At 42.3% G+C, this 26,320-nt stretch overlaps 1 protein-coding gene across 7 annotated transcripts in view; it reads left to right on the top strand.

Moving 5' to 3' along the window:
• The window catches only part of LOC139276015 (interleukin-1 receptor accessory protein-like 1), a 1,534,993-nt gene that overhangs the window by 960,544 nt on the left and 548,129 nt on the right, over positions 1-26,320 (top strand). For all 7 annotated transcript variants that reach the window (XM_070893365.1, XM_070893368.1, XM_070893363.1 and 4 more), the window contains one exon: positions 5,569-5,643. In XM_070893365.1, coding sequence (XP_070749466.1) covers positions 5,569-5,643 — 75 coding nt within the window. The remainder of the gene's footprint in view (positions 1-5,568; positions 5,644-26,320) is intronic.

Raw genomic sequence — 26,320 nt, 5'->3', positions numbered from 1 at the left:
TTCTGTCAGTTCTCCTGCCTGTCGCTAGCCCAGGTCGAGTAGTCTCCTCCCTCCCGGTCAAAGGCTTCCCCTCACCCCCGCTACCTCCCACCACCTCGCTCTTCCTCTCCCATCTCTTTCTCCCCCTCTCTCTTACCGTTCCTGCTGCTGCTGTCTGGGTACCTGCTGCACTTACCTGCGCCAATTTCCTTACCTGCGCCGATTTCTTTAACTCGCTGCAAGGATTTTCTCAAGTGGCCACATACGCTGGCCTAAGTAGAAACGGAGTAACTATTAGCTGGCCAAAGTTGCCTAAATGGGCAGAACTGGCGTAGGTAGTTGGTAACACCCCCTTTTGAGGAAAAGAAACTAACCAAAAAAAACATAATTAAGTGAGTTACGCTGGTGCACATTGGGGAAACTGGGGATTTTTAAGTTAGGCCAGAAAAAGCAGCGTACTTCACAAAAAAAACAGAGCAACTCCTGGGGAAAATTGTGCCCATTCTCTGAATAAAGGGTCGCCCATTTAAAACTGAGACGAGGAGGAATTTCTTCTCTGAGGGTTGTAAATCTGTGGAATTCTCTGCCCCAGAGAGCTCTGGAGGCTGGGTCATTGAATATATTTAAGGCAGAGATCGACATATTTTTGAGCGATAAAGGAGTAAAGGTTTATGCGGAGCGGGCAGGGAAGTGGAGCTGAGTCCATGATCAGATCAGCCATGATCTTAATGAATGGTAGAGTAGGCTCGATGGGCCAAATGACCTAATCCTGCTCCTATTTCTTATGTTTGTATGCTCTTATGAAAGGCTGTTGCCTACCTCTCCAAAGTAATTGATGGTTTCTCTTAAGTATGTGGAAACATTCTTTGAATAAGAAACAAAAACCATCACCAGGAACTAGATACTGAATGTGTGTTCTGGGCATTAAACGTAAATTATTTGATGTGTGGTGAGGTTTCCGAACACACAGGAACAAGAGTAGGCCATTCAGCCCCTCGAGCCTGTTCCATGATTCAGTGAGATCATGGCTGTTCTGTATCCCAACTCCATTTACCTGCCTTAGCTTCATATCCGTTTATACCCTTGTCTAGCAAAAATCTATCAATTTCAAATTTAAACCTATTAATTAAACTTATTAATTGAGTAAACATCTACTGCTTTTTGTGGTATAGATTTCCACACTTCTACCGCCCATTGCCTGAAGAAGGGTTTCCCTATCAATTCCTTTCAAAATCCTGAAATCCTCTATCAAATCACCCCTTAATCTTTTATATTCCAGGGAATATAAGGCTAGTTTATGTCATCTCTCCTAATTTAATACAGGAAATTCCCCTATTAGGCTCTCCAATGTAGTGCAACCTTTGATGTAAAGTACACTTGTTAACTTGTAAAGAGATAAGTGATAAAATATTGGCCAGAGTATTTTTTCTTGTGCATTCAACAGCCTCTTATTGGGCCCCAATTTATTTTAATGTGGAGGAACATTGCAGGTTGCCAAGCAGAAGATCCCGGCACTTGTCTCTATAACTATGGGCTCAGTTTTCCCCAATGCCGTTTTTTGACGTTTTTGAAGAGTTACGCCTGTTTTTTGGGGGCCCGACTACACCAAAAAAAATGTGAAAGCTTCCCCGTTTTAACTTGTGAATGTGGCCTGGAGCACATTGTCCTTAAGCTCTGTGGGTGGAGCCTAAGATGTGCGTCAAAAAGATCGGGTTGCCAGGGTAACGAGGGACGCACTGCAGTCTGAGGCTGGAAAGTGAAACGTACAAGACAACCTGGCCAGCTCACAGCAACCTGCACAAACACCTTGCACATTGCAGCTTACCAACATGAAAATATTAGCATCTTTATGCTAAAGTCTATCCTGTAAACTGAATTGGAAAGTTCCCCCCCCCCCCCACCGGTGCCCAGTGCCGCTCCTAGCCCAGGCCAAAAGGCCTCCCTCCCCCCCCCCCCCGCCAGAGCTGGTGCCACTCCTACCCCATGCTGAAAGGGTGGTCAGACCATACTAAAAGCCCCAGATTAAAGTGAATACGAGATTAAAGACAAGAAGGAGATTGTTACAGGAATGGAGTTGTACTACAGAACCCATAAGTAAAAGAGGTTGTAATTACCCACTCTCTCTCCATCCCGGACGTGGAACTGGATCTTCTGTGCTGATTCTCTTACCTGCGCTGATTTTGTTACCTGCTCAGAAGGTTTTTCAGAGCGCACACATACGCCGTCTTAAGAAAAATTGTAGTTGGCCAAACTTGCATAAATAGCCAGAATTGGTGCGGGTGGCTTGTTATGCCCCCAATGAGGTAAAAAATTTGTGGCCTAAAAATAACTAACAAGTGAATTATGTTGCGCAGAAACTTTGGGGAAACTTGGAGATTTTAATTTACTCCAAAAAAAACGATGCACCGTAAAAATTGGGGAAAATTGAGCCCATCATCTCTATGCTTTCCAAAGTTAGCCGTATGAATGGAATGTACGTAATATGTAACTGTAGAATTTCCATTTACTTTGAAAATTGTTTAATCGTTCTCTTAAAATTACACTCTTGAATTATGTAAATTAGGCACAGGAATCTGCATACTTGATGTACTTCTGCTCCAGCTAACACAACTTCACAGGAAAACAAAGACACAGGAAACAAAACATACTCAATAGATGGCTGCATTGAATAATCCAAATTCATATAAAATATCTTCCTCAACGATAGAAATGTCTCTATTTTAATGAAATCATTAATCCATGCTAATTAATGATTAAAAAAATGAATTTCACCGGAACGTTTATCCAGGTCAACAGGGTTGAAGCTTTTTTGTCTTTTTGGGCTGCTCAGGTGCACACCAGATAGCCTCACGAGCCACATACAAAGTTTTAACTAATGTTCCCATTAAATTTGCAGACATTGTAAGCTGCGGATTCTGATAGATTTGGTATCCTAATTTAGAATGTCTCCATCAGTAAGGCACGGAGAGCAGTCCTTTTCAAACCCCCACAAAATTCAGACAGTTCAAACGAAGGAGCAAGAAGTAATCGTGCAAATATTTGCCTGAGCTTTGTGGGCCAGATGGCCAGAGCTTAAATTGGCCCACAGGCTGCAGCTTGGCAAACATAGAATGGACCAACTTGTTAAAAATAGCATACAGCAGAAGAAATCTCTTCCCTTTAATGTGACATTCACTCACTCTGTAATAGATAGGGGGTTTTATACAATACTTACAAACACATCATCGGTTCCAGTTGTTTGAAGGTTGTCCTTGAGATTTACAATGTTTCTATATTTCAATATCTGTGCAGTGGGATTTTAATTATTTGTTCTCATGTTCTCAAATGCTCGCAAGAATATTCAGCGACCATCCAGATTGGGCTGGCAGAATTTTTTTTGTCATTTATCTAAATTGGTGGGCTTCCGCCAGCAACATCAGCTGTTGCTGAAACAACTAATCTATCAGCTCAAGGTCCTTCACACATCTGTCTACAACTCAGCCACCAGACCAATCACAGACTCAAAAGAGATGACCAAAAGGGAATCCAGAAAAAGGGGACATAACTCTTAAAATTAGAGCTAGGCCATTTAGGGGTGATGTCAGGAAGCATTTCTAAACACAAGGGGTAATGAAAATCTGGTACTCTCTCCGCCAAAAGCAGTTGACGCTAGTTCAATTGAAAATTTCAAAACTGTGATTGATAGATTTTTGTTAGGCAAGGGTTTTGAGGGTTACAGAACCAAGATGGGTAGATGGAGTTATGGTACAGATCAACCATGATCTAATTGAATGGCAGAACATGCTCAAGGTGGGTGGTCTCCGATCGCAGGGGGTGGGGGTGGGTATAGTCGGGACCCTGGATCCAGGAAGTACGTGTAAAGCCACTTATCTCCTGGATGCAGTCCCCACTTCTGTTTAACTGGGAGCGGCTTGGCTGCCCGCCCCCGAAAAACTGGAAGTGGGCAGGTTGGAGGCGGGATCAGGTCGGGATTCACATTATTTACAATTTAACTGTCCCACAAGCCAAACTCAGCTGTTTTTTGATAGGAAAATTCCAGTCACAGAGTCTGAATCAGGAAATGTCAGTTAGAATGTTCAATGCCAAATTTTGTACAGAAAGCCAAATAAAGAGAAGGAAAAAAAGATGGGATTGAAAGAGATATTGATAAACGAGACAGAAAGGAAAAGTAAAAATAAAATTGAATATTATTTTTTTTTACTTCAACAATCATTAAAATCTGAAGGAATGAGACTCCACACGGGTCCAATTATTCCCACACTCTGTCTCGACTCCGCACATGCAACGTCACAGGAGGTCGACTAGTAAGTTTTAAAAAATCAATGGGGGTGAAATTTGTCTTGAGTGATGTTACAAAACTGGCTGTGGTTATACTTTGCCCGATTTTCTTTTCCATTCGGAATTGGCAGCTCATTTTACCTTCCGCCTGTAAAATCAGGAGGAATATAAAATGGCCTGTCAATTCATTATTGCCCATTTAGCCCAAGGTGACTTTTACCTAAAATCACAGTGTGATCGCTTACAAAATATATCATCAATCTTTCATAACTCATTTGTCCTTTCGGCATGTGAGATGTCCACCTAAAGTCACTTGGAGGTTTTAATTTTAAATAACATTTTTTTTAAATAAATCTTTGTGGGGCCAGGAGGCACATGAATGCTCCTTCTACCACACAAAAAACTTCCAGCCTACTGTGAGCCCGTTCACGCCCTTGGTTTAATGGCCAGTAATACATACTGTTAATTGTACCATTTCTCTGCTTATCCCTTAACTCTATCCATATAAATTCTGTCTTAACATAATCCTTACTCTATTTTTTGTAGGGTTGACCTAATTCTTTTTTCCAGTTTCCTCATCTAACTTTTTGCTATTCCTTACCATTCTACAAGAGTTCCTTTATCTTTCACTACCAATAGCCGCTTTCTTTCCCCTTCTCCTCCAGTAATATATTCTTAGGGGCCTAAATTGGCCTGTTGTACGCCTCCCGAGCCTGCCCTGAGAGGGGGTGGAGTGCCTGCCATTGCACTCCACTTCCTCTCGGAGCAGTGACCCCAATCTAGGTCATGGGGCAGGACTTCCTCACCGGGCACTGGAAGTCCCGCCTCGTGAGGGTCACCATCCCCAAACGGGGTGCTCTGCAATTTCGCGGCCTTAATATTTAATTCAGCTAAGCTTTCTTTTTTTTTCAGCAGCTTCTATTGAGCCTCTAATCTCAAATCGTGACTTCACCTATCGCTGCCATATTAGTTTATACCCACCGTTACTGCTCTATTTACCCTTTATGGAAAGGCACTGGTGCCATTTTGCTATGTGGGAAAGCATGGCATTTATACAGTTGTCCAACTGAAAAGTTAGACTGAGGAATGCTGGCCCCCTTATACTCAACAGCATCTGACCAGTTTGAAAATACCAGCCTTGTGGCTGTGTTGAGTATAACAATTAACTGGTTTAAGCACTGACTATATACAGCATGGCATAGGTGAACTATACCAGACATGTCTGAAGTTACTGTTACCTGGTGTGTATTGTAGATCATTGGTAAATGCTTTGTTCCACTGCACTTAATGTGTGGTTATTTTCTCTTACAGCTCCAATGACAGACAAACCACCCAAGTTCCTCTATCCTTTAGAAAATAGGTTAAACCCTGTGGAGGCGCAGCTTGGTAAGTCAAAGTGTTTTTACATTTTCACGCGATGGATACAGTAACCTGGGGCTTCTGAAAGGCTCAGCAATTGTATAATGCACTGTTGCATGTGCCTTAATGGGATGGTCTCTTTGTGATTACTTACATCCATTTGTCTCATGTATGTGGGTCACAGGAGCCATACGATGATCAGACACAAGGCTGCTTAAGTCCCAACAGCATTCTGTAGCAACAGCCAGAATCCAAGCTCATTGTATGATGATATTGAGTAATGCTGCAACTTTTCAGAAGCAATTGCCCACAGAATATATGCTTTCACTTTTATACAAGTGGCACAATATTAATCAGTAGCCTTACACTACAGAATATGTGACATACACAGTGGCACTATTACACATTAACTGCTCATTGATTATGTAGCCATCCCATTATTTTTGTAATTCATGCCAACAAGCTTTATATTATATATCTGCTATATATTGAACGTGCTGCAATACACGGCTTGAAAATTTTACAATCACTTGTTAAATAGAGATGTTAAATGAGTCCCTATCCCTGTTCTAATAGAGTTCACAAGACAGTGCTTGAAATATGTTTCATGCTTTTTAGACAGTTTCGTCAGCAGGCCCCTGTTTAAAACATCAAATTGCTGCACAGAATTATGATTGGAATTAACATCCTTTTTTCTATATTACATACCTTTCTACCATTTCACTGTTTCTGAAACATTGTGCTGATGACATCAGTGAGATGCTCACCATTACTGAGCCTGAAGTGTAAGAGCTGAATTAATGGCAATGCATTCTCAATTAGTTACAGTCTGTGCAGATAATTCTGCTCCCTGATTCTGTTGGCTTCAATAATTTACTTACATCAGTGCAGAAAGGATGTTAATTATAATTTGTTGCAACCTTTTTGAGGTTTTGATGGTGATATTTGCTCTTTAGTCATAGCTGTGTGAATTCTCACAAATTAAAAGAAAGAGCCTAATCCCAGTCTGTGATTACCCTGATGTAAAATGCTGTTACGTTCTAATCTCAGTCTATGGTTAGCCTGGGGTAAAATGGGATGAAGTTTTAAACCCAGACTGTGATGTAACTGAATAAAGTGGGATGATGATTTAATCCCAGACTGTGGTGAATCCGGGAAAAATTGATGCGTCTTAAGGCGAGACTGTGATGAACCAGGGATAAAGGGTTATGTTTTAATCTCAATCTGTGGTGAACCCTGGATAAAGTAGTGTTATGTTTTAATATCAGACTGGAAAATCTGGTTGAGCTGTTACGATGCTTTATTCCCAATCTGTGGTGGTGGTGTTATTTTGATGATGCCTTGTTGGATCATTAATACCTACTAATGAAGCAATGTTGTTGTGGTTCATTTTACTGAATTGATACAAACAGAATTGGGCATCATGTCTTATTGATGAGCAGGTGACAAGCTTGGTCAATCTATGTTTTACATGTTACATTTACTAAATTTGATGACACAATGGGGTATCCGTTATATAAATATTGGCATATTGTAAAAAATGTTGCATTTTGTTTTGACTGTCCCAGTTTCAAAAATGCCTCGAATTTTAATGACTTTTACTTTCCGTTTATTCAACATTTCACCAGACACTTGTCCCTTACTGGGCGGCAGTATAATCTCAACAGGAATGGCAGTAAGTGCTTGACCGGCAGTTAATGTTTTACCCCCTATTGCACAGTGGCAGATAGTGCCACAAGTACATTGTTAACTCACACCAAAACCACGATGTTGTCAGATCCACTGAGAAGGAACGGTAGCTTAGAGCACTACTCAGCTAAAGGGATTATTCATTTTAACGTCAGTGCACAAATCCTAAATACCTTTCTTATTATTGTGTGGTTTTTCAGAATAGGCCGTTGGCAGCTATATTACTGAAAGTGTGTTTTTGTTTTATTAGTTATAGAGCAAAATCATTATTAGCACCAAGTACCCACAGCGAGATACAGTTTGTATTGGCAGTCATGATAAAATCAAGCCGTAGATTTCTTATCAATCTCAATTGCTGAAACATGCATAGAAAGAGAGGAGCAATTGAGTGGTTACTCTCTCAGTTCTCACTCGTGCATTGTTAATGTCTTTATTTTAGCCTTTTGTTTAGTTTGATAAATATTTATGCCGAGAAAGTACAAATGAATGTCACAGTTGACAGAAAAAAAATCACATCAATTATTAACACAAAATGCAAGTTTGATCAGAGCCCTGTGGCAAGGAACAAAACAGAAGAGAAAAAACGAAGAGCACATAAAAGGGACAATAGAAGATCAAAAACACATTCCCTGTATAGTAAGTGTTCTTTAATAATGGAAAATAAATATGCTTTCTGGATGATAGCAAAATAGATGTGAGCACTGACTATCGCTGCTAAAAATTCTTATTCTCGCTCTCTCACACACAGTTAATGCGTTCAGTTAAGGATGTTTCCTGACAGCATGTTAAGGTATTGCTTTGTACACATTTATATTTGCTATAATTTCAATGGGCTGGTGATTTTAAGTTCCAGTGGCTAGCCAATGGAACGCGTGAGCCAGCCGCCTGATCCCTGTGGTGGGAGGCCCAGTCCATTTTGAGGACCGGGCCTCTTTTGCATACATCAGGGGAGTTAAATGATGCGAGCCAACGTCATGATGCAGCTCGCTGGCTCTGAGCCAGCACAAATATCGAGTGGCCCGAAGGCTGAGCAAGAGGACTATGATTCTATGCCATTGTGTCAGTCATAAGGTGTAGCCCTCCCGCACACTAGAATTGGAAAGCAATACACAACATGCAGAGGGAATACATTCTCAAAACAAGCACAAGAGCAATGCTTCCTAATATCATACTTTAGGTGAGGAGCGTGAACGGGGGAACTCGCATCTTTATAAGATTTATTGAAAGAAATGGAAGATTTGTTCCTGGAATTTTCGCAGCGGTTCTCGAAATCTGCTGTCGTAAGTCGAAGCTCTGGAGGCGAAAAATGTCTGATTACAGCATTTCTCTTTGGTTTTCGCTGAAGTTATGGTAGGAGACTGGGAGGAAACCCTCAGAAATCCTCCTGCTGATGTTTATTCCCTATCCAATAAATTCTGAAACGGTGGTCATTTTCCAACTTTGTGCTTCTGCTGGGGAACTTCATGCAGCAGAGGCACAGATCAGAAATTCTGGTCGCACCCGGAGTATGATTGTTGAACTGTTTACATGACTGGTCAGTAAAATCATTTCTAGTTATACTCCCAAGTTCCCTGATTATGCACTGTCAATAGGAGAGGCTCCCAGGGTGGAACCACAAAGTCGGAAACGTTTTCCTGTGATGTAAAATTTAATGGGGTGGAAATTTGATCTTCTGCCGCCCCTCTTAGCGCCCCGGAGGGGGCGGCAATGGTGGTGGATAGCACTTGCACCTAGACAGTCAGTTTCCAGAGCGACCTGCCGGGACATTCGGTGCCGGTATCAACAGGGGGCAGAGCAGTACCGCCCGGGGAGGCGAGCTGGAGTGCAATGTCCCTGGTTGCGATACCGGCTCGATTTTTGGATCATGCCCAACCCGTAGCACTGCGAAGAGCACCCTGGTGGGAACGCCTGTGAAAGCTGGTATTCCAAGCTGTAGCGGTCGCAGTCAGGTAAGTAATGCCGACCTGAGGTAAGTGTGATTGTTTTTTCAAATTTTTATTTTGTGATTTATGTTGTGGTGGCTTGAGTTATGTATTGGGAATGTTTTTTGGTGTTTTTTTTTCAGAATTCTTTTCCCCCCAACCCTCTGTTATGGCGCTCCGAGGCCAGCTCTTTAGCTTGGGATTTTCCCTTGCTCAGTCGGCTAAGTGCCCGAAAGGAAGCGGAAACGCCTCCCTCAGCGCCCAGCTCCAAAATCCGCGCCCAGCTCCAAAATCCAGGCCCAGCTGATGAATTTTGCAGTGGCAGAAGCAAACCATTTGCCGGTGCAAAATTTACCGCTCCATCCAGGACACCGCCACGACTGCAGCGTGACCAAATTTCCACCCCATTGTGTTTATTTGCAATGTTAGGATGATTTAAAGTGCTGTTTGAGTGTAGGCTACTGGAATATGCTTACACTCTATATAAGTCATGTGGTGCTTTATAATGGAGAAATTGTATGCCTTTTGTAGATTCATTAAATTAATGGATTTGGATGAAAGTTTAGTTTGTTGTCAGCCGTTTTTAAAAGTGAAGCCTTGTCCTATCAGCACAGGTGCATCAAATTCCATTTCCAAGGTGAAATGGACCATTTCATTTTCACTCAGCCATATTTAGCACTTGCTCTAATAAGAATACATTGGGGCAGAAATTGTTTTGTGTTGTGTTGGGTTGTAGAACAGGCACAAAATCTACCAATTTTTGCGGGGCTATGTCCCACATCCCAGGGTTATTTGAACTCGGTCTGACACAACATTGGGTCGGGTCATATTCCAGCATCTCTGGCGGCTGCCTCAACAGGTGTCAGGCCTTTGCATATGCTAATGCGAATGCCTGTTCTGGACCCTGATCTGAAACTGGTCAAAAGCTAGGCAGAGTTTGCATTTGACGACTTTTTCAGGGTCCTGAAAGGGACACTGGAGGGAACCGAAGGCAAATTGTTTTTCCCCCACTTACCTTAATGTGGAACCATGAGAAGCAGGTGTGCTCCTGCTGGCTCCACAGCAACTCTGTGCATCGATTCCCCCCTTGCTGTTTACCTCCTGACTCTCACCTCAGGATTGGCCCCCACCTAATCTGATTGGCATCCATAGCTTGCCAGTTTTGTAGGAATGAGGCCCGAGAGCCAATTATTGCCATCTCTTCGGGAGCATGCTGCAGTCACACCGCCCTTTTCACGCCCATAGATGGCCGCGAACCAATTTCTTCCTCCATCACAACATTTGCAACCACCCGACATCTTTGAGTAACTGTCAACTGGAAAACATTGCTTAAAAGCAGAAAGGATCGTGATCTATAATTTCTAATGACAGCTGCAGTAGAGGCAGGAATTGATGCCATGAAGATAATGGATGGATGGATGGTCGTTGGAAGTTGGGTGAGGACGTTGGACGGTGGGTGAGGACATTGGGTGAGGATGGATGTGGACATTGGGTTAGGTCGTCGGTTGTTGGGTGAGGACGTTTGGTGAGGACGTTGGCTGAGGTCGTTGGGTGTGGTCGTTGGGTATGGACATTGGATGAGAACGTTGGTGAGGTTGCTGGGTGAGGACATTGGGTGAGGATATTGATTGAAGTCATTGGGTGAGGACGTTGGGTGAGCACCTTGGGTGTGCCTGGATGCCTGTTTTGCATTGTTATTATCACTCAAAATTCTGACTGATGCTGTCAAATGTACTTTTGTCATGTGCTTAGAATAGTTCTATTTCGAGCTGGTTTTATAAAACTTGGCAATACTCATAATGTGCAGTTTATTTTTGTAACTTTTAATAATAAAGCTATATTTGGTGCTCAAATCTGTTACCATCAACCTGAGAGGTATAGGGCTATATCTAGGGGTTCGGTGAGTGCAAATTTGTGAATCAGTCCGTTTTCTGTTCAATTGTCACTCTTCCTGTTCCATTCAGGAAGATAAGTACATGTCTGCAAGGTGAAATGGCACATCAATTCCTTCCCCTTCCCACCAGTTAAATGCTTTGCAATCATCTTGCAAAAATGTAATGGAAATGTATGTCTTATTACAATATTATTCCTTGTGTTACAGAAGTAACATCTCGTAGTAGGACCCTAACTCTGCAGCAAAGGCAATCAATACCTTTCACCAAAGGCCAAATCTGTGATTTAACAAAGGTTCATGTTCAGTAAACATGTCATTTCATCCAGAGCCACCTGACATTTGAAAGGTTTTATGATTTTTTTTTCAGTCATCCACTGCTACCTTAAATCATTTTAGAAACAAAAGCCAACTTCTGATTCTCTGATTGTTACTTCATGAGGTGTTATTAGCATAGAACACATATGAGTTTTATGCAGTGTGCAATTAATCAAAAAGCATTTAGATAATAAAATTCAAATGCGGGTCCAATAATGATTAAAAAATAGCTAATACCTAAGGTGGTGTTATTCACTTGTCCAAGAGCTACAATCGCAACAAATGTCTTGAACTTGGGACATTTTCAAGAACTCTGCTCATGGTCTGAAGGTCTCTGCTTGTGGTTGTACATTTGGTGAGCTCTTGATTTTAATTGTACTTTCATGGGCAGTTGCTGAATGGCGAACAGGCTCTTCCCCACAGGATTTTCACTTAAAGAACAAAGAGGAGGTTAGAAGATTTTTTTTTGAACACAAGAGTTTTATTAGAACATGGAATGCTTTATCACAAGTGGTTATTGAGGCAGAGACTAGATAATCATTTCATAGGAAATTGTGTAAATATTTGGAAAGAAAGGATACAAAGGAATATAGGGAAAGGATTGGACAATTGGTCTAGAGTGAATAGTTCCCAAGGACGAGCGAGCACTGACCTAGGTGTGATGGGCCAAATGGCCTTTTATGTTGTCATTTCTGTTATTAAAATGAAAAGCCTTGATTTTAACCCCCTCACTCTCAACGAAAATGAGGGTGCGGGGAGTTAAAATGATTGCAGTGACCTGTTTACCTAATCCTTACTGGCCTCATATTGCCTGCCATTTAAACAGCTAGCGAAGCCTTCGCACCAGGCAGTTGAGGGCCTCATTGATATTCAAACCTTGGATTCTAATGACGTGAATTAGATCCTGACTATATTTTAACTGTTGACAGCCATGTTGGGTGCCCGGTGGCAGAAGGAATAGTGGGCCTGGAAAAGGGCTGAAACGATAAGTTACATTTTGTAAAAACATTTTTGTGTGAGCCAGAAGGAGCAGGCGTGCTCCTCTAGGCTCCAAAAAAATAACCTAAGGCTCCGGCCTTCCCTCCCTCAGCTGCAATCACCTTCCCATCCCCCAACACACTGAGCCATTTCTGCAGGTTCCCAACCGTGGTCTCTTGCTGCGCTTGCCCAACTACCGCCCGCTAGCATGACATCATTGATGACTCGGGTTCTAGCAGGACTCATGTCTGGTATATTCAAATGAAGCCTGGGAGTTAAAATGGCCCGGGCTTCATGCCTGTGCGCTGAGGTAAGCCTGATACCCCGCTAGCCTCACCCTCGCCCCTCAACCTTCGACCCTCAATCCCAGTTAAAGTTGGGGCTGATTCTATGAAGCAGCACTGAACCCCAACTTGGTCAACATCCCACAGCTGGCAGTGGATGAATACCCAAATATTAATTGGACATCAAGTCTGTCAGAGGCCACAGCTAAAGGAGAGGTGGCTTGAAAATAATGCCCGCCCCGCTGAACTATGACACCCAAATCATCAATAGATAATTTTAGAAACTGTAGGGGGTTAAACTATCGCAAGACTTTTGAGGATAAAATCAACATCAGGTATCGCTTAATTAAACTAAATTAATTGTATACTTCTATATATTCCCAAGTTAATGAGATCGAATTACTCCATATTAATGGCTTACTGTTCCTCAGCATTAAATATGTTAATTACTGACAGCTTTTTACTAACCATATTACTGAAATAAAGCTCATGTGTACCTCTATATTATATCGGTGTCATATCTGGTGGTTCAATTAGTTAATACACCTCCTGGTATGGATCCAGAAATGCCGCGGTTCCATTCCTGGTCTGTGCCAAGTTAGCAGATCCTAGCTGGAATGTCAATATTGGCACTTAACAATCCAGGAAAGAGAGTGGACAGAGTTCCAGCTCCTGGTCATTATCCAATCACCTTTGACGAAAAGTGCGGACATATGGACATCGAGTAATCGGCCCTACGCTCTGACATCGCGTAGCCTGCCCTACACTCAAACATGGCTTTCCTGAGCGTCTTTATTTTAATAAATTGGTTAACACTGTCATTAAAATAACAAAAACACCTCTGTTTTCAGTGATAGCCACGATATAAACAATAGAGTATATTCTCGCATATCAATGAATATGTTAACTGTGCAGTCTGCGCAGCCCCCGGCCTGCGAGCACCAGCGAGTAGGCCGAGGAGCGGAAGGAGCAGCGTGGCAGCATACCACTCCAGGGACCAGCAGGTGCTGGAGCAGGAGAGCAACGGCAGTGAAAAGGGACGTCACCAAAGTCCAGGTCGATGATTGGAGTGTGGGCAGATACAGCAGGAGCGGCGAGGTCGGGACGAAGGAGCGGCGAGAGACTGTAGAGAGGCATGATCGGGGCCCAGGAGAGGCGCGAGTTCGGGGCCCAGAAAAGGCGAGGGCCCAGGGACAGCATGGGCCAGCCCACACTGCAATATATGTGCGCACTAGGTCCGTGCAGCAGAGCAGGTCTCCAGTCATCTTGGTTAATCCTTGCTACTGGACCAAGACCTAGCTCTGTCAAGCCCATGTGGTGGCTGGTGTGCAATGTTCACCACACGTTAACAAAATCCAAGCACAGGCATCTTCCACCCTTCAAGATTTAGTTTGGACCAGGAATTTTAGGTCCATTATGGAAACACTTGTGAACTTTTTGATGTGGAAGCAAGCCATCCTCGGCTCGATGGACTGCCTATGATGATGAAAATTAGGGAATGCGTAAAATCTTATTATCATTTAGACACGAGGTAGGAGGATTCATCTTTGCCATTTGTGGGGTAATGTAGGTGCAAGTATAAAGAATAGCCCGAAAATTCCTGGGTGTTGGGTTCTAATTTCAGCACAGGGAGGAGGAGGGGCAGCCTTTTGGGATGGAACCCATTTCGACTAGGTTTCCGTCCCTATCTGGCTGCGATGAGAAATTCCAATGAAGGGAGCAGATGCCAGGATCCCTTGGAAATCTCAGCAGTTCCATCTCTTGTACGGCTAGTGGTAAGTAAAACTGCATGTTGGGCTGTGGACCTGGGTGACCAGAATTTGGAGAGGGACCTGATTCCAACAAGAATCTGTCCTGTTTTTGTTGGGAGCTACCTTTCGCAGGGTGACATGGGCAAAACTTCTGCCCAGCCATTCCTCCCCCCCCCCCTCCGACCTGAAGGACATATGTTGGGGGAGTTCCCAGGCTATTCATGAATTCCAATCTTTAAGCCTTTGAAAGGCTGTTATTGAACTCATGCCAGCTTAGAACTGATCTGTATACTTTTGAGACCTTTTGAAAGTACCCAAAACTTTGCCTAAACTAAATAGACCAAGATAATTGATCTCGATTGGGACAGGGATCACTGAATTACCTTTGCACCAGCGGCCCACACTAAATAAGCAAATAACCCCATTGCCAGGAGTTAGGATTAGATCTCTCACCAGGGTCTAAGGCAGGCAACGGTTTTGCTCTGTCACTCTCCAACAGTGGAACGGCTCTTAAGGAATTTCGGGCCCTTAATGATTTGAGAGCAAGGGTGGAACATTTTCATAGCTTTAAAGAGGCTCTGCTTAAAAAGTGTCCAGGGTGCCCAATACTGATTTTCTGCCAATGTCGATGCATAAATCACTTTCCGCAACACAAATATAACGGGCTGAAAATTCCGGCCTTGCGCCGGGTCCGTACAAAGTGCGCACGGACCTGGCAAGGCCTCGCAAAAGCCAGTTTTCAGGGCACGATGCGCCGAAATCCGGCTTTTCTGATCTGTCTAGATAGATCCTCCGCATCCCCATGTGAAGGAAATCTGTGTGGGAGATATTGGGTTATTTGCCCAACTCATGCCCAGCGAATATCCTTCAAACTTTTACACCTGATAAAAGCAGGTGCATAACTTACTTTTACCAGTATAACACTTTTTTAAAACATATAAAAATTAAATTTAAATACACATTTTTATATTAAAAACCCTGTCCATTAAGGTAAGTATATTTTTAATGCTATTAAAACACATTTTTTTTAAAAATCCCCCCAAAAAATGTTTTTTCTAAAACATTTACCGTATATACTCGCGTATCATGCGCCTTTTGAAGACCTAAATTGTAACCTAAATTTGGGGGGGTAGCATGATACGCGAGATTCAAAATTTGCGGGTGTGAAGTGCTAGCCAAGATTAGACTGTTAGGCTGTTAAGCAGACCGTATCCATTTACGGTAAGTCAAATAGTACATATGTATATCAAATAAAGATGATTTTGATAAAACTGCTGTTTTACTTGCTGATACACACGTAATGTTTACGCTTTCCAAATCAGCTGAGAGGCTAACTACCAAAGGAAAACAGAAACGATTCTTAATTTCGGACACAGCTTTCTCCGACACCAAACAGCTTTGCAGCTTTAACTTGCAGCTTAAATTTGGCAGTATATTTCTTCGCAGATCTTTTTTCCATAGTGGCTAAGGGTAGAATGTAAAAATATATTTGTCATAGTTTACTACCTTAGATGAGATTTGGAACGAAATACGGTAACTGTTTATTATCGTAATGAGAAACAGCAAAACAGCTGTTTCTCATTCGGTTGTTTACGGCGGAAGAGTCGTTTCATGATTTGGTTGTTAAGGTCTGTATTCGATCGTTGTTATGTGTTAGGGTACTTGTTACGTGTTGGGTACTTGTTAAACTTGTTTGAAAGCCTAGCCTAGTGTCATCTGGTATCTCAAAAAAGTGACTCGCATGATACATGAGATATATGATAAAATCATGTTTTGGGGACGAAAACTTAGGGTCGCATGATACGTGAGATCGTAGGATACGCGAGTATATACGGTAATTACACTTAATTTCAATTAATTTTAAATATGTGAGGTGTTTTATTTATTTATCGTGCTGTGTTTTGGTGTTTTAGGGGCTTTTTCTCATTGGTACAAGCGGAGTTCCCATTTTTATCATTGAGAATACTAGATAGTGATTGGTGGTCCAGGCCCACATAACTCCAGTATGTACATACATACCTGAAAGACATGTCCCCATGCGCTGCGCAGTTAATCTAGGCTTCCGACCAGAAGCCGATGTTCCTCCAAGACCACCAGGTACTTTCATAGATTTTTTGGGGGTCGGAGGCATTCGTACAAAGGAAGCCTCCGACCGCAATGTTTCCCCCCCAATAGTTGAACATCAACCAGTAATTAAAGTAATCAGACTGCACTGAGGAAAACACAAAGCACAAATGACACAAGGGCACATGAAATGAGTTCTCATTGTCAATGACTTCTACATCTTTGCTCTACATCACAGTTACAAGGATAATTTTCAGATGTTGCACTTGCAGAAGGGAGGCTTACCCACCAAACGTGTATACGAGAAATCATGGAGTGCACTGAGCATGATTTTCTGACCATCATTTTAAAATATTGAAGAATCTTGTGCAACACATTCGAGAATTTGTGATACATTTTCTGCTAGGAGCACAAAATCAGAAGTCACCCTTGCAAAACAGTTTTTTTTTTACTTTCCGTTGCAGAGGCTTCATTTACAATTGCAGTCTGATGGTAGTTTAACAACAGTTCCTGATCTAGGTTTGTCGAGGTGATCTTAACCATAAGGAGTTCAATTGGAAGATGGAACGTTCACCAGCACCGTCCATTAGCAAAACCTTTTCTTCAGAGTCAAAAGCCTTTTCTTAAAGCACACTGTATTTGTTACAGGCATATAATCTGTAATGTTTTGAATAAAGAATCTGACCAGATAATCTAAGCTCAAAGTAATGTGACCGTAGACCTTTATTACAGGTCTCCAGAGTGCCTCTCCAGCCTGTGAGGCCTCCTTATGTACAGGTGCTCCCAAGGGATTGTGGGATCCCTTGGGACTCCAGGGGATGAGCCCTCTGGTGGTTAAACAAGGTATTTACAGGTTTACATATATAACAGAATCAATCAGGAAATGCTGGCCTTGCATGGGATTTATACTGTGAATCACTGCCAAGTAATGTCCAATCAATACATTGTGCTGTTTCAGTAGAGAGGTAGATATCAGATGCGTTTGTGACCCACAGACTTACAGCTGCACTTTTTCTGATTCACATGTTAACCAATAAATCTTATTGGTTCAATAGTTTGCCTCGTTTCTCATTCTCATGCTTGCAGGCACATATTGAGTGCCAGCGAGTGCTTTTAATCCAGCCACACCGGGTGAAATCTGGGACTTTTCCCAGTGACTCCCTACATGTTGGATAGCTAACAGATGGTTTGTTTTTCTTCTTCCACTAAGTGCAACACAAGGGCCATTTTGATAATTCATTTTATAATATTTGTGCCCTTTTACCTTCCTATTGGAAGCAGTTGATAGCTTCTGCAAGTCAGAGGATGCCTTTAATTAGTTCTTAATAAAGGAGCAGTTAGTCACCAACAGTTTGAAATTACTTTGTAATTAGAAAGAACACATTAACACAGTTGTTCATATGAAGTTATCCTGTCTGCTATTTTAACAAAATCAATACATTGTTTATTTTAACTAGTTTAAGCCCTTGTTGAAGTCGTGGGCAAATACATTTCATACAAATATGTTTATCAATATTATACATCATAATTTCAATCCACAAGCATATTAATATAGCAAGCTTAAAAGGTTATGTAATCATTTTGTTTGCAGTTCTGTTTAATATAATAATCAGTAAATAGATTCAAAGTTTATTCTTTCAGGCAACATTTTAAAATGATTAAAATTATTTTTATTCATCTCAGGAATGACCAAATTATTAAAAACTCAGCAACTGTGATCTCTCTCCTCTCCCCCACCTCCCCAGGGCAAAATTACAGCCTTAGTTACAAGTCATGAACTAAAGTTACTTCCTATTGGTCATGCACCTTTTCGATATCCCTTTGCCTACCAGCAATTAGCAGAGTCAAATTATTGGCCCAGAAATGCTACAAATCTGTGCCATAATAATGGCACATTGATGGTGTACATCATTATTCTAGTGCAGGACTTCCAGGAAATTATGGCGTGAATTCCTTACACCATTATTTATGCTACACCCAAATTTCCTGCACTTTTGCACTGCTCCAGCATTACTCTGTGCCGAAAACAACCAGATGGTAATTATCATATCTCTGCTGCCTTGAAATTAATGGTGATCATAAATTTGCTGCATTTAAGCCATTATTTAAGTCGTTATCACTTCGACTAAACAATACTGGGCTGAAGACCTGGCAGCAGCGTGGAGTGCATAAGGGATGGTTTTCTAGACCAATATATCGAGGAACCAACGAGGGGGGAGACCATCTTAGACTGGGTGTTGTGTAATGAGAGAGGATTAATTAGCAATCTCGTTGTGCGAGGCCCCTTGGGGAAGAGTGACCATAACATGGTGGAATTCTGCATTAGGATGGAGAATGAAACAGTTAATTCAGAGACCATGGTCCAGAACTTAAAGAAGGGTAACTTTGAAGGTATGAGGCGTGAATTGGCTAGGATAGATTGGCGAATGATACTTAAGGGGTTGACTGTGGATGGGCAATGGCAGGCATTTAGAGACTGCATGGATGAACTACAACAATTGTACATTCCTGTCTGGCGTAAAAATAAAAAAGGGAAGGTGGTTCAACCGTGGCTATCAAGGGAAATCAGGGATAGTATTAAAGCCAAGGAAGTGGCATACAAATTGGCCAGAAATAGCAGCGAACCCGGGGACTGGGAGAAATGGAGGACAAAGGGTTTGATTAGGGCAGGGTAAATGGAGTACGAGAAGAAGCTTGCAGGGAACATTAAGACGGATTGCAAAAGTTTCTATAGATATGTAAAGAGAAAGAGGTTAGTAAAGACAAACATAGGTCCCCTGCAGTCAGAATCAGGGGAGGTCATAACGGGGAACAAAGAAATGGCAGACCAATTGAACAAGTACTTTGGTTCGGTATTCACTAAGGAGGACACAAACAACCTTCCGGATATAAAAGGGGTCAGAGGGTCTAGTAAGGAGGAGGAACTGAGGGAAATCCTTATTAGTCGGGAAATTGTGTTGAGGAAATTGATGGGATTGAAGGCCGATAAATCCCCAGGGCCTGATGGACTGCATCCCAGAGTACTTAAGGAGGTGGCCTTGGAAATAGCGGATGCATTGACAGTCATTTTCCAACATTCCATAGACTCTGGATCAGTTCCTATCGAGTGGAGGGTAGCCAATGTAACCCCACTTTTTAAAAAAGGAGGGAGAGAGAAAACAGGGAATTATAGACTGGTCAGCCTGACCTCAGTAGTGGGTAAAATGATGGAATCAATTATTAAGGATGTCATAGCAGCGCATTTGGAAAGAGTTGACATGATAGGTCCAAGTCAGCATGGATTTGTGAAAGGGAAATCATGCTTGACAAATCTTCTGGAATTCTTTGAGGATGTTTGCAGTAGAGTGGACAAGGGAGAACCAGTTGATGTGGTATATTTGGACTTTCAGAAGGCTTTTGAAAAGGTCCCACACAAGAGATTAATGTACAAAGTTAAAGCACATGGGATTGGGGGTAGTGTGCTGACATGGATTGAGAACTGGTTGTCAGACTGGAAGCAAAGAGTAGGAGTAAATGGGTACTTTTCAGAATGGCAGGCAGTGACTAATGGGGTACCGCAAGGTTCTGTGCTGGGGTCCCAGCTGTTTACACTACATTAATGATTTAGACGAGGGGATTAAATGTAGTATCTCCAAATTTGCGGATGACACTAAGTTGGGTGGCAGTGTGAGTTGCGAGGAGGATGCTATGAGGCTGCAGAGTGACTTGGATAGGTTAGGTGAGTGGGCAAATGCATGGCAGATGAAGTATAATGTGGATAAATGTGAGGTTATCCACTTTGGTGGTAAAAACAGAGAGACAGACTATTATCTGAATGGTGACAGATTAGGAAAAGGGGAGGTGCAACGAGACCTGGGTGTCATGGTACATCAGTCATTGAAGGTTGGCATGCAGGTACAGCAGGCGGTTAAGAAAGCAAATGGCATGTTGGCCTTCAAAGCGAGGGGATTTGAGTACAGGGGCAGGGAGATGTTGCTACAGTTGTACAGGGCCTTGGTGAGGTCACACCTGGAGTATTGTGTACAATTTTGGTCTCCTAACTTGAGGAAGGACATTCTTGCTATTGAGGGAGTGCAGAGAAGGTTCACCAGACTGATTCCCGGGATGGCGGGACTGACCTATCAAGAAAGACTGGATCAACTGGGCTTGTATTCACTGGAGTTCAGAAGAATGAGAGCGGTCCTCATAGAAACGTTTAAAATTCTGACGGGTTCAGACAGGTTAGATGCAGGAATAATGTTCCCAATGTTGGGGAAGTCCAGAACCAGGGGACACAGTCTAAGGATAAGGGGTAAGCCATTTAGGACCGAGATGAGGAGAAACTTCTTCACCCAGAGAGTGGTGAACCTGTGGAATTCTCTACCACAGAAAGTTGTTGAGGCCAATTCACTAAATATATTCAAAAAGGAGTTAGATAAAGTCCTTTCTACTAGGGGGATCAAGGGGTATGGCGAGAAAGCAGGAATGGGGTACTGAAGTTGCATGTTCAGCCATGAACTCATTGAATCGCGGTACAGGCTAGAAGGGCCAAATGGCCTACTCCTGCACCTATTTTCTATGTTTCTATGTTATGGACTTCGATTTTATTTCCCAGACTTTGGGAGTCTTTGCAGAGCTCAGCACAGACCACGCAAGAACTCTTGCCGATTGACCCATATTAGCATGAAATCAACATTATTGGAAAACAATCTAAGCAATCTGGATCTTTCCCTTAATCAATACAAAGTGCCGACTTGAGAGATAGCCTGTACCTTTGTGAGGTTTATTCACGTCTCCTGCCTCATGGATCCAAGTGAAACACTGATTACAGACATTCACTTTTATGAAAGAACCCACTTCAAACTCTGCGCTCAAAGGGCCGAAGTTTCCCCAGGAGTTGCTCCATTTTTTTTGGAGCAACTCGATTTTTTTGGAATATCTTAAAATTCTGCCCATTTAATTTGCTGCAGTGTAAGTGAGTTAGTTAGGTTTTATTGTAGTTTAGTTTTTTTTTCAAAAGTGGGTGTTACCAGCCACTTACGCCTGTTTTGGCCATTTAAACAAGTTTAGACAGCTAAAAGTTACTCCAAACTAACTTAGGCCAGCGTATGTGGCCACTTGTGGCTGCACAGAAAAACCTTGCGGTGAGTTAAGAAATCAGCACAGGTAGCTCGAGATCCGGGGGCGGGGGAAGGGATGTGAGAGGACCTTGCAAAGCACTAAACGCCTTCACAACAACATTAAAGAAGCATACGTACATTTAAAGCACCATTCACTAAACAAAGCTCAAAAATAAGCATTCAATAACAAATAAAAATTATATGGAAGCTGAGAGGAACTGCACCTAGCACCAAGACTTACAAAGCACTGAACAATTAGATTAAAAATGGATTTGTAAACTAGCAAATACATTATAGCAAGTCCTGTAAATAAGAGTTTTCTGAAGGACATATTGATGAGCAGGTTTATTCTATCCACTGAAGCACAGTGTGTTTTATTTCTTTGCAGAATATTTTTAGATGGCATTCTTGTATCAACAAAGCCACCTTTATCAAAAGATTACAATAATGTTTTAAATGACATTTAAACTATTTATTTTTTTAGAATGTTATACTCTAAATCTCTGTGTTTGTTGTTTGTCTTGTTTGGTCTTTAGTTCCAGTCTGATAGGCTTTGTTGTTGGATTTGGCTTACACTACCTCTCCCAAGATCTAACAATAAAGCTTTTCAAAAAAATATTTGCTCAATATGAGCAGATGCAGCTTCTGGTTTGTAATGTTTGAAAAAAAATGTTCATGGGGAGGGGAATTTAATTTATCCAGAGCAATGTAAACTTTCTTCTTAAATGTGAAGCCATTGAGATAGATTTACATATTCATGATCTAGATTTGTTTTATTCCAATTCCATTTTTAACTCTCATCAATTATCTGAAAAATTATAACCCAGCATTATGACTTACTTGATTTTGGGGTTTTATTTTGTACTGAGCATTTATGTTAGACAAAATTATGTACATTCAAGAACTACGTACTCTAGTCAGAGGATTTCTGCCAGCATGCTGATAAAACACCTTAATGGCCAACCCTCAAGTACTTTGCAATATGTCAACATAATTTCAATTTTACTTACAAATACAGATATTCTAGTTGCTAATCTGGCCGCCGATGAGGGAGCCCATTCAGCCAGGGCTAGGGGCGGCGTGCTTTAGGCCCCTCCCACACAGCCTGCAGAGCACACGCAGAGATTGTGGGAGCGAGGAGCTACTGCACATGTGCGCACACTCTAGCGCGCATGTGCAGAGGTCCCGGCACTGTTTTCAGCGCCGGGACCTGGCTCCACACCCGCCCCCTGCCACTGCTTGTGCTGTGCCGTTCCAAGGAACGGGGAGAATTCCTAGGTAAGTTTTTGGCACCGTTTTTAGTGTAGAAAGTCAGTGCACCTCACAATTGATGTGCAGATGGAGATACTTGAAATTGAAAGTCCACACAAATTTCATTCACCAGGAATTGAGGTACTGGTCCAACCAAGATCCTCTAACAATAGAAAAATTATTAGAAATATTACTGTCAGAGTTTCTGTATATCTGGACTGGCCTAACGCACCATTAGTGGCGGGTTCACTAGAATGGACATTTGCCACTTCTGATTGGCCGCTCTGCAAACTGTGGCATATTCTAATTAGTTCTCCAGCAATTTTTGCCATAAATTCATCCCTGGAGGATTGGGGCGCATAAAGGTCTAATTTGTGGCGTTTCTCACCAATATTGCCATTGCAGTGAATTTTGGGCCATTAAATCACCAATACAATGTTAGAATTAAATGGGTTGCTGGTTTGTCTCTAGCCCATGCCTTCTTAACTGAAGGAATTAGGTATTATCTCCTATCCAGCATAATAGGAGATAAAATAGGGAAATTATTTCCTTTTTTTTTTACAGAACTTACTAGAGGATTTTAGAATGCAGTCATGATATAGCCAAATAGTTTGGGCAGGATTTTCGGGTCGATTGCGACCCGGTTTTCGCCAGGTTTTGACACTGTGCGGCGAAAAATGGGGCAGTGCGATCTTTTGCATCCGGGCGTGATCCTCCGGTCGGGTTTTGCAGCGGCGCTTAGAAGCACCACTGGGGAGAGCTGCGCTGGGTGTGTAACGGCTCTCCTTGCGACACCGGCAGAAGTTTCAACTTACACCCAAACCATACGCCCCGAAACGCACCCCGTGATGACCGCCAGGGAAACACAACGTTCCAGCCTGGCGGCGGCGGTGAGGTGGATAAACTGCAAAAAAGGTAAGTTCCAGTTTTTATTCTTTTATTTTTTCGTACCGATTTGTGTTGTCAGGGTGTAGGCAACGTTTTTTGAATGTTTTTGTGAATTTATTTTGTGGTTTATTTTCCCACGCCCAAGGCCTCTCTCGGAGCGCTCCCGGCCACATACTTTAGTTGGTGAGGTTCCTGTTTTTGCGCCGCGAAAGTCGTACAACGCCTCCCTTTGCGCTGCGGCGCAGGGCTCAAATGACAAAAATTACTCCACACAGCACAAACGTTAATCGGGCGGTAACTTTACCACCCCGCCTCCGTTTTCGCCCCGAAAATGGCAAAGCCGAAAATCCAGCCGAAGTGCATCAGCACAGAACTGAAACCTTGGGAAGTTGAAAATCAAGTCACTGGGTTTCTCCTTTTATCTTTAATTATTTATTGATTTATTTACTTACAATCTTTTCACAATTGTTGCTAAAAGAATACTTTACTGAATTTTAGAAAATGTAAGATATTGTGCTGAGGGGAGCATCGGCTGAAAGAAATCTCAAGTTAGATTTTAAGTAACATATGATGAGTGACACATTACTTTTTACTGAGGATGTTTTGTGCAACCAGTGACCAGACCCAAAAGCAGTAATTACAGTAGTACATGGGCCAGTTGTAAAGAAAGTTGAAACTTTATTAGCAGCAATTCTTCGTACTGATCTGAGAAATACTCTGAAATAAACTTTGCAGAAACCTCAAAACAATGAAAGTATCCTGTGATTGTCGGCCAATCTCTCGCCACTGTCCTGTTGTTTTACCGAGTAATTTTGCAGCTCATTGTGTCCCCAAATGTTCTTCCAGTTATGTGTTCTCTTTTTCTGTCTAGCTCTCTGTCTACCCCTTTTTGGGGGGGACTGCTTCAATTTCCTCAATTTTAATCTCAGGATCTGCAATTCCTTCCAGCAACTCTCCTTTCTCCTCTTTTCACCTTCTTTTGGAAGGGTTCTACATAAGAACATAAGAATTAGGAACAGGAGTAGGCCATCTCGTTCTAGTCTCCCCGACCAGTGGAAACAACCTCTCTGCCTCTATCCTGTCTATCCCCTTCATTATTTTAAATGGTTCTATAAGATCACCCCTCATCCTTCTGAACTCCAACGAGTAAAGACCCAGTCTCCTCAATCTATCATCATAAGGTAACCCCCTCATCTCCGGAATCAGCCTAGTGAATCGTCTCTGTACCCCCTCCAAAGCTAGTATATCCATCCTTAAGTAAGGTGACCAAAACTGCACGCAGTACTCCATGTGCGGCCTCACCAATACCCTGTACAGTTGCAGCAGGACCTCCCTGCTTTTGTACTCCATCCCTCTTGCAATGAAGGCCAACATTCCATTTGCCTTCCTGATTACCTGATGTACCTGCAAACTAACTATTTGGGATTCATGCACAAGGACCCCCAGGTCCCTCTGCACCGCAGCATGTTGTAATTTCTCCCCATTCAAATAATATTCCCTGTTACTGTTTGTTTTTCAAAGGTGGATGATCTCACATTTTCCTACATTGTATTCCATCTGCCAAACCTTAGCCCATTCGCTTAACCTATCGAAATCTCTTTGCAGCCTCTCTCTGTCCTCTACACAACCCGATTCCCCACTAATCTTTGTGTCATCTGCAAATTTTGTTACACTACACTCTGTCCCCTCCTCCAGGTCATCAATGTATATTGTAAACAGTTGTGGTCCCAGCACCGATCCCTGTGGCACACCACTAACCAACGATTTCCAACCTGAAAAGGACCCATTTATCCCGACTCTCTGTTTTCTGTTAGCCAGCCAATTCTTTATCCATACTAATACATTTCCGCTGACCCCGCGTACCTTTATCTTCTGCAGTAAACTTTTGTGTGGCAGCTTATCGAATGCCTTTTGGAAATCTAAATACACCACATCCATCGGCATACCTCTATCCACCATGCTCGTTATATCTTCAAAGAATTCCAGTAAATTAGTTAAACATGATTTCCTCTTCATGAATCCATGTTGCGTCTGCTTGATTGCACTATTCCTATCTAGATGTCCCGCTATTTCTTCCTTAATGATAGCTTCAAGCATTTTCCCCACGACAGATGTTAAACTAACCGGCCTATAGTTACCTGCCTTTTGTCTGCCCCCTTTTTTAAACAGAGGCGTTACATTAGCTGCTTTCCAATCCACTGGTACCTCCCCAGAGTCCAGAGAATTTGGGTAGATTATAACCAATGCATCTGCTATAACTTCTGCCATCTCTTTTAATACCCTGGGATGCATTTCATCAGGACCAGGGGACTTGTCTACCTTGAGTCCCATTAGCCTGTCCAGCACTACCTCCCTAGTGATAGTGATTGTCTCAAGGTCCTCCCTTCCCACATTCCCGTGACCAGCAATTTTTGGCATGGTTTTTGTGTCTTCCACTGTGAAGACCGAAGCAAAATAATTGTTTAAGGTCTCAGCCATTTCCACATTTCCCATTACTAAATCCCCCTTCTCATCTTCTAAAGGACCAACATTTACTTTCATCACTCTTTTCCTTTTTATATATCGGTAA

This window comes from Pristiophorus japonicus, chromosome 11, assembly GCF_044704955.1.
Source record: "Pristiophorus japonicus isolate sPriJap1 chromosome 11, sPriJap1.hap1, whole genome shotgun sequence".
Taxonomy (NCBI): Eukaryota; Metazoa; Chordata; class Chondrichthyes; family Pristiophoridae; genus Pristiophorus; species Pristiophorus japonicus.
The sequence above is the reverse complement of the archived record's forward strand: the minus strand, read 5'-3'. Positions and strand labels throughout refer to the sequence as shown.